The 14,104-nt window shown below is 37.6% G+C and overlaps 1 protein-coding gene across 1 annotated transcript in view; it reads left to right on the top strand.

Moving 5' to 3' along the window:
* The window catches only part of USH2A (Usher syndrome 2A (autosomal recessive, mild)), a 401,100-nt gene that overhangs the window by 280,445 nt on the left and 106,551 nt on the right, over positions 1 to 14,104 (top strand). The window contains exons 44-47 of the mRNA XM_009330219.1: positions 2,188 to 2,351; positions 4,465 to 4,674; positions 6,005 to 6,207; positions 8,028 to 8,140. Of these exons, the coding sequence (XP_009328494.1) occupies positions 2,188 to 2,351; positions 4,465 to 4,674; positions 6,005 to 6,207; positions 8,028 to 8,140 (690 nt within the window). The remainder of the gene's footprint in view (positions 1 to 2,187; positions 2,352 to 4,464; positions 4,675 to 6,004; positions 6,208 to 8,027; positions 8,141 to 14,104) is intronic.

The raw sequence follows: 14,104 nt of genomic DNA, 5'->3' as shown, positions 1-14,104 counted from the left end.
TTGAGAGTTGGGAAACAGAGGGTGGGTTCTGCTTCTCAGTATGTTACAGAGCTACTACTGTGTGGTATAGAGCAAGGCATTTGCTCTTGATCAACCTTAGTTTCGACACCTCGAAGTCAAGGCTACCACCCTTAAGACAAGCAAACACACACATTAAGAACCTGTAATGGAAGATTCAGCATGGATTCTGCACTGGTTTTTTTGTAGGTAAAGTCTTGGGAAAACATTCATGGATGGTTTCAGGATGTGTGTGTTCTCTGTGCTGGCGTGCTTTATGAGGACTGCATGTCAGTCATTGCCCCTCAAATGTCTGTATGTTGCTTCTACTTACTTTGATAAAAGCTGCGTGAGCATCCCTCCTGAGCACGATGTGAACCAGCAGAATGTGACCTCTGCCCCAGACTTGTATAGACCAAACCAAACCAGGGGCTACTGCCTCTGGCTTGTCACTGCCTACTTGCTGAAAGTCACTGCTCATTTTCATCCATTGCAATAATTGATCATGGAGCTGTTCTTTTACCCAATCCTGCCCAAGTGTCCATTTCTTTCTTAAACCATGTTTGAAATTCTACATAGAGTTTCCTTTGGTTTTAGTTTAGCTCATTTCAGCAGCGCTGATATGTGCAGCAGTTATGTTAGCAGTTCAGAGCAGGCAATAAATTCTGACAGGGTCTCAGTGACAAGTCATTAGGCACAATGACCTTTTGGGTTGAATGAGCTATGGCCAGAAAAGTGTGCCTAACCCTCAGATACACCTGAACACTTCTTTTGGGGAGGGTTCTGCAACCTGCAGCTATGTTTTTGCAGTCAACAACTCAGGATGAGTGTGTGGCTGGAGAGAAGATACTGCAGAGAGACGCAATCCTTATTTTTCACAGAAAGAAAAGCCATATATCAGCATCTATTTTCATTTGTGTCATATTTTAAGCATGTTTTAGAATTAGTGATTTTTTTATTATATTCCTGCTAGAAGTCTATTTTCACAATGATTTTTTTTTCAGATGGCTTTTTCGTTTCTAGTAGGCTAAGCCAAACTTTTACATTCATTGTTAGAAATATGGATCAAAAAATGAATCTCAAATTCTCATCATTAAATTGGAAGAATAGATTCCATTCGTCTTTAATTGCACCTATGCTACAATGTCCAAGAGAACACTACATGTTTGCAAGCAACAGAAGGTGCAGAGAGGGAAATAAGACGTGTTATGTATATTGTCACTGTTCTTCTACAATGTTTATCATTACAGTTGGAGCTAGTGAGCTCCCATTAGTTTGCTTTCTTCTTAGTGGGACTGCTAGAGCTTAGCTCTTTTGAAAATCAGACTGGGTGGTTGCATAATATAGTAAAGCAGTAAAAAAAAAAGAAGTAAATATATTATGTGAGTGCCTTTTCATGTTGTAGAGAAATCTGTGAATATTGGGCATTTACTGTATGTTACTTTATTGTGTTTTTAGACAGCTATCCCAAAGTGCTACAGCTTCAGTGAAAATTTGAACAAGATGATTCTGTGTTTCTGTGATTGCTCAGTTTTTGGGGGGGGCGCTTTTTATAATGGAATTAATTTTGAGATTATGAAATCCCACTTAAAATACATTAATAAGCCATTTGATATAGAGAAGAAATTATGGAGTGACAGTCACTTAGTTTACTAAATATACATGAAGTATTTAATAAAACTGCATAAGTTGAATATACATGGTTCTGAAGAAAATTACTTTATTAAATGAGTTTGCATTCCTAGGCACTTTTTTTGATGTTTTAGTAGGGGGATAGTCCTGGCAGTGTGGTGAATCATTTTTACAAATGAGACTCTGCAAGTTAAAATCAGTGGGTTTCCCAAAAGAGTAAAAAAGCCTCATTTGATTAAATTCTGATCCAAATTTTGGCAGGTTGCCACTGCTGTAATTACATATTGCATTGAGCTATAATCTCTCAACACCTCAGAAGCTGCAACTATGAAGAAGTGAAATAATGTGTTTTATTTTTGTTACCATGTTAATGGTGCCGAATTGTTTCCAAAAAACAGACACCTCTTACAGAGTCTTCATTGGTGCAACCCATGCAGCTGCACTTGTTGGAGAGGGAGGGAAGAAACAGCAAAACTTTGGCACAGGCAGAAGGTTTACAGCAAATGTTTTCTACGTCTGCATTTTTCGTTCCATTTAATTATTTTTAAAACATCTTAGGTACACAACATACGCGTACAAGCTCATAGTGCACAACGAGGTAGGATATACATCAAGTGAAGAAATGATAGCTACTACATTAGCAGGATTACCAGAGAAAGGAAGTATCCTCATTGCACGTGCTGTTAATCATACTGCTGTAGAAGTGGAATGGTCAAAACCAAGTAAGTGGGCTTAGTATTTATTCCAGTAACTAGATGTTAACCTGCCATCACTTATGTTGCTCTGCCTTGCTCTCATAGGAAACACAGTCCTTGTCTTGATTTATAATATACCTAAGTGTCCTTGAAAGGAGAGGAAAGAAACAGGAAAAAAAAGGTGCACATTTTGCTGTTTCTCAGTCATGTTTGTATTTATTATATGCTATTTCTGCAGAATGAGAATGGTGAAAGTGAAGAAATAGTTAATGCAAACTCGTGAGAAATCTATAAAGTAGTAGTACACAAAATCCTGTTGTCTTTGTGGAATATTTCATTTCTTTGTATGAAAATTTACATATCCATTCCTTCAGGATGAGAGGATCCCCTTTCTCTCTCTTTTTGCTCTGCTCCTTAAAATGAATTTAGCCAATTTCTCTAGTTGGTTTGCTAATACAGCAGTGGGGAATTTCTTCATAACTTACATGCAAATGATTTTATAAGGACTGGATGCTGAATTGCAACAAATGTAGTCTCTTTATTTTATAATTGCATGCCTGAAGTAAGCATGCTTATAAAAACTGACAAATGTAATAGATCTGAAGCAGCTCACTGAACTTTCATTACCTTAGTAATCTAAACCCCTGACCTTCTAGATGTAGGTAATGCAATCTGGTTTTATTTTCATTCATACCTTAGAAATCTTCTTCATACATGTTTGTGAATGCAAAGGTTAAACACCAAGACAGGGCCATTCGTTATTGGAAAACCTTATCGTGATTTATTACTTCTTATGTTGCAATAAGCATATTAACTATTTTGTATACCCATGTTTCATTTTTTCACAATATTAGTTTTTAAATGATTTTCTTGTTTTCTTTGGGAACTTGGGAGTCCTTAACATAAGTTGCCTTGCTAGTTTTCTTTTTCTGGAAAACCTACTGAAGGTTTCTGACTTCTAAGGATTTAGGACTTGTATCTGTACCACTTAAAATAAAAATAACATATCACTCTCGATTAAGAATTTCTATGACAAAACTGTGTACTATTAAATCTGAAAATATGGTTTTGGCTTTTATCAATGCTATTTCCCAGTCAGCTGAGTTCTGTTCAGTGGTACAATGTGTCATCTAAAACAATATGTATCAGTGCTTAAAGTTTTTGTCATAATTACTCTTTTCATCTTGGTGCCTACTGGAAACACAGTTGCATTTGATCAGATCTTAACTTAAACTGTTTGACAAAGGACGGCTAAGATAACAGACTCTGAGTTACTAAAATGGAGAAGCAAGGCTTGCCTGGAATCCTTGTTTATCCACCAGCTCAGACCAATGAATGTCCTTCCCTGTGTAGCCAGAAAATCGTACTGTTTTTCTCAGTTCCTTTCACTGGGGCAGCTAGTTGCTGGGCAAAACACATTTTAGGAAGAAATGTGAGGAGTTGTTTTTTTCCCCTATAAATATAATGCTTCTGAGTGTATTACAGTTTTACATGTAGACGACGCTACCATGCTTGTTCTAAAATAATAACAACACAGAGATTTTCATTTTCACTATGGCCAAAAGGTCGACTGCGTAAAGTTGAATGTAACTATAATTTAAGACATAGGCACTTGCCCCTCATTCATGGCTAGAGGACTAACACAGGAATTCAGTACTTTTGGGGTGGGATAAGGATGTGTTTTTTGAAGGGAAGGAGCAAAAAGGGAAAAATTCTTTGAGGTTTCCATCTTAAACTAGTGCCATAGAGCAATCTTATTTGCTCTCTTCCTTCTATCTGGGTGAAAGCCATCCTTTCGCAGTGGCAAGCTGCAAGGTCCGGCACCACTGCTAGCAGTGGGTTTCACCTATTAATTTGTTTACTTTACAGATTCCATTGTCATCATGGGGATATCTAGAGAAAGAAAGCTTTCTCCAGTATTAGATAGAATGATCTGTTAACGATTTTCACAAGTTTGGAAGAGCAGTCTGCATCTCTGCTTATAAGGGTGAAATTGAAGGCACTTGATGGAATCTTTGCTTTTTATAAAATAAGGGGGTCTGCATAAAATTTGTTTTTCTCTTCACAACACATGTTGTTGATAAAAAACTTGCTGACTGAATATTTCCCAGTTGATCTCCCAATGTTTTCTCTTTCTTAGCACTACAAGATTTGCAAGGAGATGTTGCATATTACACCCTCTTCTTGAATTCTACTGATGATAGAAGATCTCTGAGGATCCAGGCTGATGTAAACTCTATAGTCATAGATGATTTGCAGCCCAACACAGAGTATCAGATATTTTTTCAAGTTTTTAACGGAGCCCACAGCATCAACAGTGAAGTTGTGCACGTGACTACCTCAGATGGAGGTTGGTTAGCAGTGAATGCGGCTTGGCTTAAAATCTGAGAACGAAATTAATTGATTTTTGTTAGGGTTGAGATCAGTCATCCTTTCATTATAAAATTTCCGGTATAAAAGGAAAAAGGACTAAAATGCTTAAGTGCTGGTTGTCATCATGTGGTAGATCGATAAACGGTCCCACTGAGACAGAAGCAAAAGCTCTAATAGCAGATATTAACCCAGTTTGTTCTCATCTTCTCCTGCATACTCCTATCTGTGTGCACTAAGTTTGGAACTGAGTTCATATCAATAAATGCTGGAATTCAGAAACAATTAATGGGTTTTTTAAAATATATGCTCTGTGAAGCATTATGCTTTTGACATGACAGTCATACAGAGGGCCTTTCCTGAGTCACCAGAAACTCTAGGTGTAAGTTCAGCCTCAAAGAAAAGACTTTATGAGTAATTTCTATGCCAGTGGGCAAGTGCGGGGGGAGGGATGGGGGAAGGGATAAAATAAAAAAATAATTGTGAATCTGAAATGTGTTTAGAATGGTCTTTCTAATCTTTTTGCTTTATAAAGTCTCATTATAAACATTATAATATCATTACCTCAGAAGCAAGTGTTCCAGGTCATTAGCAAAGCACTTTAAGTGAGGATTCCATTTCCTTTCTGATGCCAAAGGTCAGCACCTTTTGTTTATAAAATAGAATTGATCGCAAGGACAATTTTTCAACTGGTAAAGATGGGTTCTTATGATAAAAATAGGTCTTTGCATGGTTATTTCTGACATGCTTAGATAATTATGTAATTTAACGCTAAGGAAGGTGGTTTTTTCTTTTTTTTTAAATAAGACTTCATCATTACCTATAGTAATCAACATTCAAAACCATTTACATAATGACAATATTGCATATTGCTTCATAGTGCTTCAGCTATGAGGCTGATAACGTCACGTTCCACCAGACATAAAGTATTTTGGTCTCAGGTTTTGCTTTAAAAGCAAAATGCTCTGTTTTTCTCTTTTTTTTGGAAGGATTGGGGAGACATAAAATAATGTTTGTATATTGGCAGTGTAGATGGGTGAATAATTTATCATCATATCTCACTGGCCACATACTACTGATGATTGACACTATGCTGCTAGTATAAAGCATTTTACCATCAGCTCTCAAAGTTTCTAACTGAGAGTATAATAAGCCAATTTACAGAAGACTACAGACTGTGATAACTTCATCAGAGAAAAGCAGATAAGCAGTGAACCCTTTGCTAAACCTAAATACTAATCTGCATTTGGTTAAACAAGTGCTTTTGCAGAGACAGCTGGAGTTTATTCAGTTTCTTCCTTTATTTCTAGAGCCTGAGGGCATGTTCCCTCCAGAGGTTGTCATCATCAACAGTACAGCTGTACGTGTCATCTGGACATCGCCTTCAAACCCAAATGGTGTTGTCACAGAGTACTCTATCTATGTAAATAATAAGCAGTACAAGACTGGAATGAACGAGCCGGGGTCCTTTCTTTTAGCAGATTTGTCTCCATTCACTGTATATGATATACAGGTTAGAATATCTTTTCTGGGTTGTGCAATAGACTTTAATTTTACATAAAATATGTGTATTTCCACACGGAATATTGTTTCATGAATTTCTTTACATACATGGACATGTATTTGCACTGTTGTTTGTGTGTATATACATACAAGGCATAAATTTATTTTCAGCATATTTTAGGTCTGTGTACACTTTTCATAATACAAATTTCCATTATCTTTTTTCAAACCATCAAAACTCCATTTACTTTCCCCTAAATGCTCTGTGCTACAACATTAGCAAAGCCTCAACATATATTACAAAGAGGCAAAGATTCTACTCCTACTCATTAAAAGAAAATTGCAATTGTTTTAGAAACATCAGGCATGCATAATATATCAGCACAGAGAAATAATGATATTGCATTTGTCATCCTTTTATCATTTTTTTTCTCCTTATCCTTCTGAGGAGGAAGCAGAGCTGATCTCTGAAATCATAGTAGTACTTTTTATGTTGTTAATAAGTACAACATTTTTTCTTTGCTTTTCTCTTTCTCTATCTCTATCTTTGCCTCTCTATTCATATATCTAATGAAAGGCAAAATACTGTGTGTAGAATAAAAAAAAAAAAAAGAATAAAGAATATCTTTCTATCCTTAAGTTGTACTAATATATTCAAGAAATGCAGTTTGACACTTAATTGTAACTATACCTGTCTATTTCATTCAGGTTTGGTTCGCATTATATATGAGAAGGACTTAGTAGGACCATGTATACTTCGTTCTGAAAATTTGCATCCAACTACTACATGCCATAAATAAACATCACAGACAGGCATACCGTAACAGATTTCTATGTTCCAGCCCCTCTGAAACAGCAAACCTCCATCCATGAATACACATATGACTTTCTGAATGCCGCTTGGGAACACATTTGTCTTTTCTCAATAACAATGCAAATTCAGTGTACTGCCTCACTTACAGACCCTCTATATTAATTTACCATGGCCACCTTCTGTTGCTTGAGATGTTAATTATTCTTCTCTTCTGCTTTCCTAGTCTTTATACTGGACTTATATTTGCATCAATGTGATAGGTAAAACCAAAATTAACTGGGTTTAATTCTTTTTTTCTTTTGATTCTTTTTCTTCTTGTCCTGGAAACAATATTATCTTGGATGCATGTGCATCTCACTGGTAATCTTACTGCATTATCTTTCATTTTTTGTGCTCTTTTATTTTGAGTAACTTCTCTGTTGACAATACAGAAAACACGTTACCTTCCTTCACTAACTATTTCACTTTGCCTTTGCTTACTTTAATCCCAAGCATTGAAGGAAGAAGTTCTTATTTCTGTGTTGTTTTTTATAACAAAGTGTCTGATTCCTGTTTGCATTTTTGATTTCTAATTTTCCAGAATAGACATGAAGGAATGGAAAATATTAAGGAAAAATTATCCTTATTTTTATGTCAGAATATATGGTAGGTGTAGAAAACTTACTCAAGGCCCCAAATCAAAGTACATTTTTTTCAGTGTTGTGTACCAGAATCTACATATACATTCAAAAAACAAATTCACTGCAACTCTGTTGGTGATAATTTAATAGAGAACAGCAGTTAGTGCCAGGTAGCTGCATGTACCCTTTTTTTGAAAGCGGTGTGGGAAGATGTGATACAGCGCAGTATATCTCTGGTAGATATACTTATCTCAAAGCTGCGGTATTTTCCTGGCTGTGTGGAATCTGTTAAATAGAAAAGAATAAAATCTTGGGTGAAGAGAGAAGTCTAAACAAGTAGCAGAGCTGAATAATTTCTGCAGCTAAGTATGTGAAACTCATGTTCTTCTTCATCAGATTGAAGCCTGCACGGTGTATGCCTGTGTGAGAAGCAATGGGACCCAGATTACAACTGTGGAAGATGAGCCAAAGCAGCTGTCAGCACCCATTATTCACATAATTGGCTCAAGGTACTATGCTAGAGGTGGCTTTCATATGCCAGGGCAATTTGTGGCTGGAATGGGGACCAGAATGTAAGGTTGTCTTCTCTCAATTGAATAAGGTGCATAAAAGAATTCAGTATACACTTTGAAAACATTTTTCATGGTTGTTATTTTCGGTCTTGGAGTTTTTGGCCAAAAGAGCAATTGAAGAAACCTCACCCTTGGCTGACTGTACATACCCATTTGGGTACCACTGTGCTGTGATAATAAATAAAGCATAAGTGGAAGTAGTTAAGAGAAGAAGTGTAGAGGAATGAAAATTATCACATTTTGCTGTCAGTTAAGAAGAGGAAGATTAATGCTCAGGGAGCTATGCGATGCTGATAATGGAAACTTAGAATAATTGTGGGTAAAAAAAAGGCACCTATCACAACAGTAAGAATTAGTAAGCTATCTTAAAAGGCATGCATATCTATGTCTCCTTGAACCACCGTTTGCAGTCTGCCTACCCACTACATCCACAGGCATGGGCAAACTTCTTAATTGTAAAGGGAGCATCAGATTTGCAGTCCTTAGAAGCAGCCAAATAGTAAAATATACAGTGATTCTTTGGGAGTTAGTATCTTCCAAAGACAGACTAAAATTAAGCTTGCTAACACATTTTTCAGAATTACACCAACAATAAAACAGTTAGCCTCCTGTTTGTATGTTATTGTTCATGTGATTTTATTACACTTCTGGTGGTGTATGCTCATTAGCAGTTTCTTTTATAGAAAGAAAAAAAATCTTTTTTTAAATAACAAAAATCTCACATCTGAGCTTCAGAAATGGCCAACAGAATGGATTTGCTTCTCCAGCCTTTTAAGGACTTTGGTTTGTTGTTTCTCATTTCTACATTTTGCTTGAATTCAGCATTTGTCTCTTTCTAAGGGCGAAATTAAGCTTGCTGTTTTTCTGTCACACATACAGATATAGTCAAAGCTTGTTTGATGGTAAGAACTCAATTCAGGATCTCATCTTTTGCCCTTGGCTTTAACTTATGTATGCCTTTGTCTGTATTGCCTGTACTGCAAACACTTATGCATGTTTCTGCTATTATATATAGACTAAATATGTCATAACACATGAATGCAAAAGGATCAAAAATGCCTTCCTACTTTATAATCTGCTCAGCCAGAAACAGACTCTGTTTCTACACTGCCTTTTCCTACATGTCATATTATCATCAGCTGTTCTTATATCCCAAAAGAATACTAACTACTGATCGATTGCCCGGACATGTCTGGCCGTGGCCTACACGTGCCCCGGGTAGTTCATTTATTTGCCACGGTGGATTTGCTAGAGTGGAATTTAATCAATAGCTAATTCATTAATTCTGGTCCTTGAGTATGTAGGGACTGTGCAGTATAAAAATGACTGGCTGGTTTCAGCTTTGATTGAAATATGACAAACACTACCGCTGACAGCTTCAGCAGGTGCTGGGCTGAATATGAATTTTGCTTATTGTCGTGGTTTAACCCCAGCCAGCAACTAGGCACCACACAGCTGCTCGCTCACTCCCCCCCCCAGTGGGATGGGGGAGAGAATCGGAAGGTCGGAAGAGTAAAAGTGAGAAAACTTGTGGATTGAGATAAAGACAGTTTAATAGGTAAAGCAAAAGCCGTGCAAAACAAGGAATTCATTCCCTACTTCCCATGGGCAGGAAGGTGTTCAGCCATCTCCAGGAAAGCAGGGCTCCATCACGCATAACCATTACTTGGGAAGACAAACGCCATCATTCCGAACGTTCCTTCCCTTTCCTTCTTCTTCCCCCAGCTTTATATGCTGAGCATGACGTCATATGGTGTGGGATATCCCTTTGGTCAGTTGGGGTCAGATGTCCCGGCTGTGTTCCCTCCCAACTTCTTGTGCACCCCCAGCCTGCTCGCTGATGGGGTGGTGTGAGAAACAGAAAAAGCCTTGACTCTGCGTCAGCACTGCTCAGCAACAACGAAAACATCCCTGTGTTATCAACACTGTTTTCAGCACAAATTCAAAACATAGCCCCATACTGGCTACTATGGAGAAAATTAACCCTATCCCAGCCAAACCCAGCACACTTATTTATCCTCCATAAAAGAAAAAGCTTGGGCAAAAAAACAGTTTGTGTAGAGAAGAGGACATTTTAATACATATCTGTCATCAGAGAAAAAAGGCATTTCTAGAGTATAGGCTCATGGGATACCTGAGATATAATACAGACTGTGGAGTTTATTGTCTTTAATTGGAATCATGGCGTTTTTCCCTCTTCTGAATCAGTTTGGGGGGCTATATTATTGATGAGAATGCTGTTAGATAATGTCTTTGTAGCATTCACAAATAATTGTTTTAAAATTAGCCTCAAGGTGCTGCATGACATAAATTATAATTTCACCCACCAACTTCTTCAAAGTCTTTCTGATAGCAGCTCCATGCACACTGTTCTAATGAAGGTTATACTACTGGAGCCATTATAAATACCTTACTTTTCCACCCCTTACAGTTAATAACTCAGCTTCAGGCTGAAACTTGGCACAAAAGGTCGCAGTCCTGGAATGATTATTTTATAATGCTAAACTTCAAATTGAAAACAGTATGGGACCCAGTCCTGAAGTCCTAAGTCAGGTTCTGGTTTGTTATGTTTCTTGGCTGGGTTTTGTTTCTTTGGAGGGGGGTGGCATTGGCCATTTTTAGGTAGAAACAAATCCTATTGAAATCAAGTACGCATTTTTTTTTTCAGTTAGGACCTCAGGGTTTGTCTCTATAGAGAAGTATTGTATTTTATTGCACAGATTAGAAAGTTCTCTGAGTACTGTATGCATGTGGATGCTGACTTAAAGTTTGTGTAGTGGATGAAATTCTTGTGGTGTGTTGGAAAAAAGTTAATTTCTCTTTAAAATATCTTTCTTCTTTCTCTTGTTCCTTGTAATACAGCATGCTTCGTTTTTCCCTAATAACAAGACTTAGTAGCAGCTTTGTTCCTTTCAGTAACCTGAGGCACGATGCAGATGAACCCTGCCAGAAATTCTGTTCAGTGCTTAATTAAAAGGTTGATGGCTCTGAAAACACCTTGTGGAATAAACTAGGGAAAATTCTTCAGAGCTTCATCAAGGAAGAGAGGGCCCTTTATGCATTTGGGGGAACCAGAAACAATGTTCAGGGTGTAATGGAAAGCTCAAAGAAGATAAAGCCATGGGAGAAAAGCTAGGTGAATTATTTGGTTTGATGTTTAGTATCATGGAGCCTGGGAAGGTTTCTGTATCAGATGCTGTTCATGGGTGAATGAGCTGGAGGAACTAGCTCAAATTAACATTAGTGAGAAAGATTTTAGAATTGGATAAAACGTACAGTAATAAATTGTTGGGATGATGGTATTTGCTCAGGAGTTCTAAAGGAGCTCAAATATGAAAGTGTCAAACTACTGTGCTGCGTAAAATATCATTTAAATTGGTGTTTGTACTGGAGGAATGAAAGACAAGACAATGGAGTGCAGATTTCCCCAAGGGGATCTGGGGAACTAAAGACCAGTAAGTCTGATTTTCCATACTGGGAAAATGGGTGGAAAGAACAAATAAAGAAAGGGATTCATAACTATGTGAATGTTATGGGGGTGGCATTGGCCCAACATGAAATGCTGGCGAAGATTGCTGGGGGTCATGTCCAACCTGTGTGTCCAGGCAACATACAAAGTCAGGTTTCTCAAGTATGCTTAGTTTTATAGCACTTTACTTGAAGTGTCCAAGGCAGTGTTCCCATGGAGGAAACCTGATCGCTCTCCCTACTTAAGTAATGGGAAAAACAAGGCACAGAAAGATTTCACAAACTTTGTAGCAGCAATAGAAGCATAATGCTATTTATCAGACTTTCTGTACTGTGTCATACCGCCTCTCTAATTACGTTAGCACTGCAGTCCACAATACAGCAGGTAGTTAACTCCTGCACAATAATGCTGAAACAGTTGCTCAGTATGTGTGATCTTCTGATGAGGAAAGTATTTCATCCACTGGTCATTAATAATAGCAGTATTCCCTATCTTAAGAATGTCACGTGAATCTTGGGATTTTTCTGTGACTTTTTTTTAATTCCAGCTCCTGAAAGTACAGTCATTGAATCTTAGATTTTATGAGATTTTTTTAAATTTAAGCCTTGTATTTGAGAAGACTAATACAACATTTTCTCTCAAGATTCAAAATTGAGGCCTTATTATATCCTTAATCTTGATGGTTAAACCTTTACTACTGAGTTGAGGTAAAAAAAAATCAGGAGTTCTTTTCGTGGCTTATGGATACTCGAAGCTGGTTATACTTGAAGCAGGCAAAACCCAGAATTTCTTTTCCGAAGTCTGGTTTACCAAAATGTGTCTGATGTCATATCAAACCTGAAATACGGATATTTTTCATGGATATAAAAAAAAATAAAAATATTTCTATCTGGAAATGTCAGAATGAATTGTCTTCACGTGCTTGAGCCAAAGGATTTCTGTTTGCTCTGTTGCACCAAAAGCAAATACACCTTTGTGGATCAGTTTGAAATTGTTCTTTATCTCCTGGAAGTGCTGCAGTGCCTCATGGACCTTGTAGTCTGAAGCAGTTCTTTTCTCTGAACCTGGTCAGGCTGCCTTTTCTCTGAGAGGTGAGCCCTGCTTCGGTATTTTTGCCACATTGACAGCAGTCACAGAAAGGACTCATCCAGCATTTGAACTATGATAAATGGCACATGCTTGAAATGAAGTTTTCTCTGGGCAGACAAGCACTATACGCCACGTGCCAGGTGTTGCACATCTGTCTGTGCCCAGAATTTGCAAGTCTGCTTCTATAGTTTGGGGTGTGGGCACTTACCAGCATAGACACAACTCCGGTTTACCTGAGAGGGAGTAACTGGGGATGAAGAGAAGGAGAGGGTGGGCAGGCTCCGTCCCTGTGTTTCTGCGGCTGTATCAAATACACCGTATGTGATACAGCTCGATGCATGCTAAAGTGAAGGTTCTCAGCTCAGGCTGGGGTATTTGTTCAGATGGGGGGGTGTCAAAAAGCCTCTGCAGTCCTGTGAAAACCCTGCTGATTTTTTTAAACTGAGCTATGCATTGTTCTTGCTGTGACGCTTTCAAAACCACCACAATTTGCCATGGGTGGCAAATATCAGAAGGTGTAGACATGACTGAAACATTTATAAAATTGTGAAGGAGTCTGCTTGTCTGTGAGTCATTACTGGAAAGTCATACTGAGTTTTACCCTTTCGGTGGCACTGGTCAGTGAACTCCCATGCCACGTAATTTTCTTGTGCAGCTGCAGCTTTACACAATACCAGGCTATATCGACCCCAAATGTGTATCTATAAATTGAATAATAATAAAGTGATTGCTTGTTAAAAGAAAGAAATACATGCTAAGCTCTGCAGAAAAGGCAAAATGTTCAAATCCTTGCATCAATTCTTAGGCCTAATTTGAAATTATTTTAGAGAGAACTATGACTTGCAAAACTGCAAAAACTGGCACAATACTTTGAAAATATACCCTTGAGGGTCTGAATGAAACTTGCAGAAAGCAAATAATTCAAAAATATGACTCGAAATGCTTTCTTTGCTCCTGTGATCTATACTGTGCAAAGACCAGGAAAGAGTTTCAATGGTATTTATAAAGATTGAAGTACTACCCTTCTTTTCCTTTTCTTTTTATCTCTTTTCTGAAGTTTATACAATATATTTTCCTGCTTTTATGTTTTTAAGTTAGGTCCTGTAACATTATTTAAATGTAGACATGTGTGTATGTATGCGAGTGTGTGTTCATGTGCATGTGGTAGAATACATAGTCAATACAAAATAGCCACGTACTTAAATCTATGGTTCAGATTAACACCTTGGAATGATAATAGTGACTCTACAAGTCACCTATGAAGTTACTCTTTCATAGGTGACATTAATTCCTGTACTGCAAAGGCTTATTGCTGTGTGTATTCCTCTGTTTATACCTCAAGG

The sequence above is a fragment of the Pygoscelis adeliae genome, unplaced genomic scaffold, assembly GCF_000699105.1.
Source record: "Pygoscelis adeliae isolate BGI_AS28 unplaced genomic scaffold, ASM69910v1 Scaffold308, whole genome shotgun sequence".
In the NCBI taxonomy this organism is placed as follows: domain Eukaryota; kingdom Metazoa; phylum Chordata; class Aves; order Sphenisciformes; family Spheniscidae; genus Pygoscelis; species Pygoscelis adeliae.
This window is presented reverse-complemented; position numbering and strand designations above follow the sequence as displayed.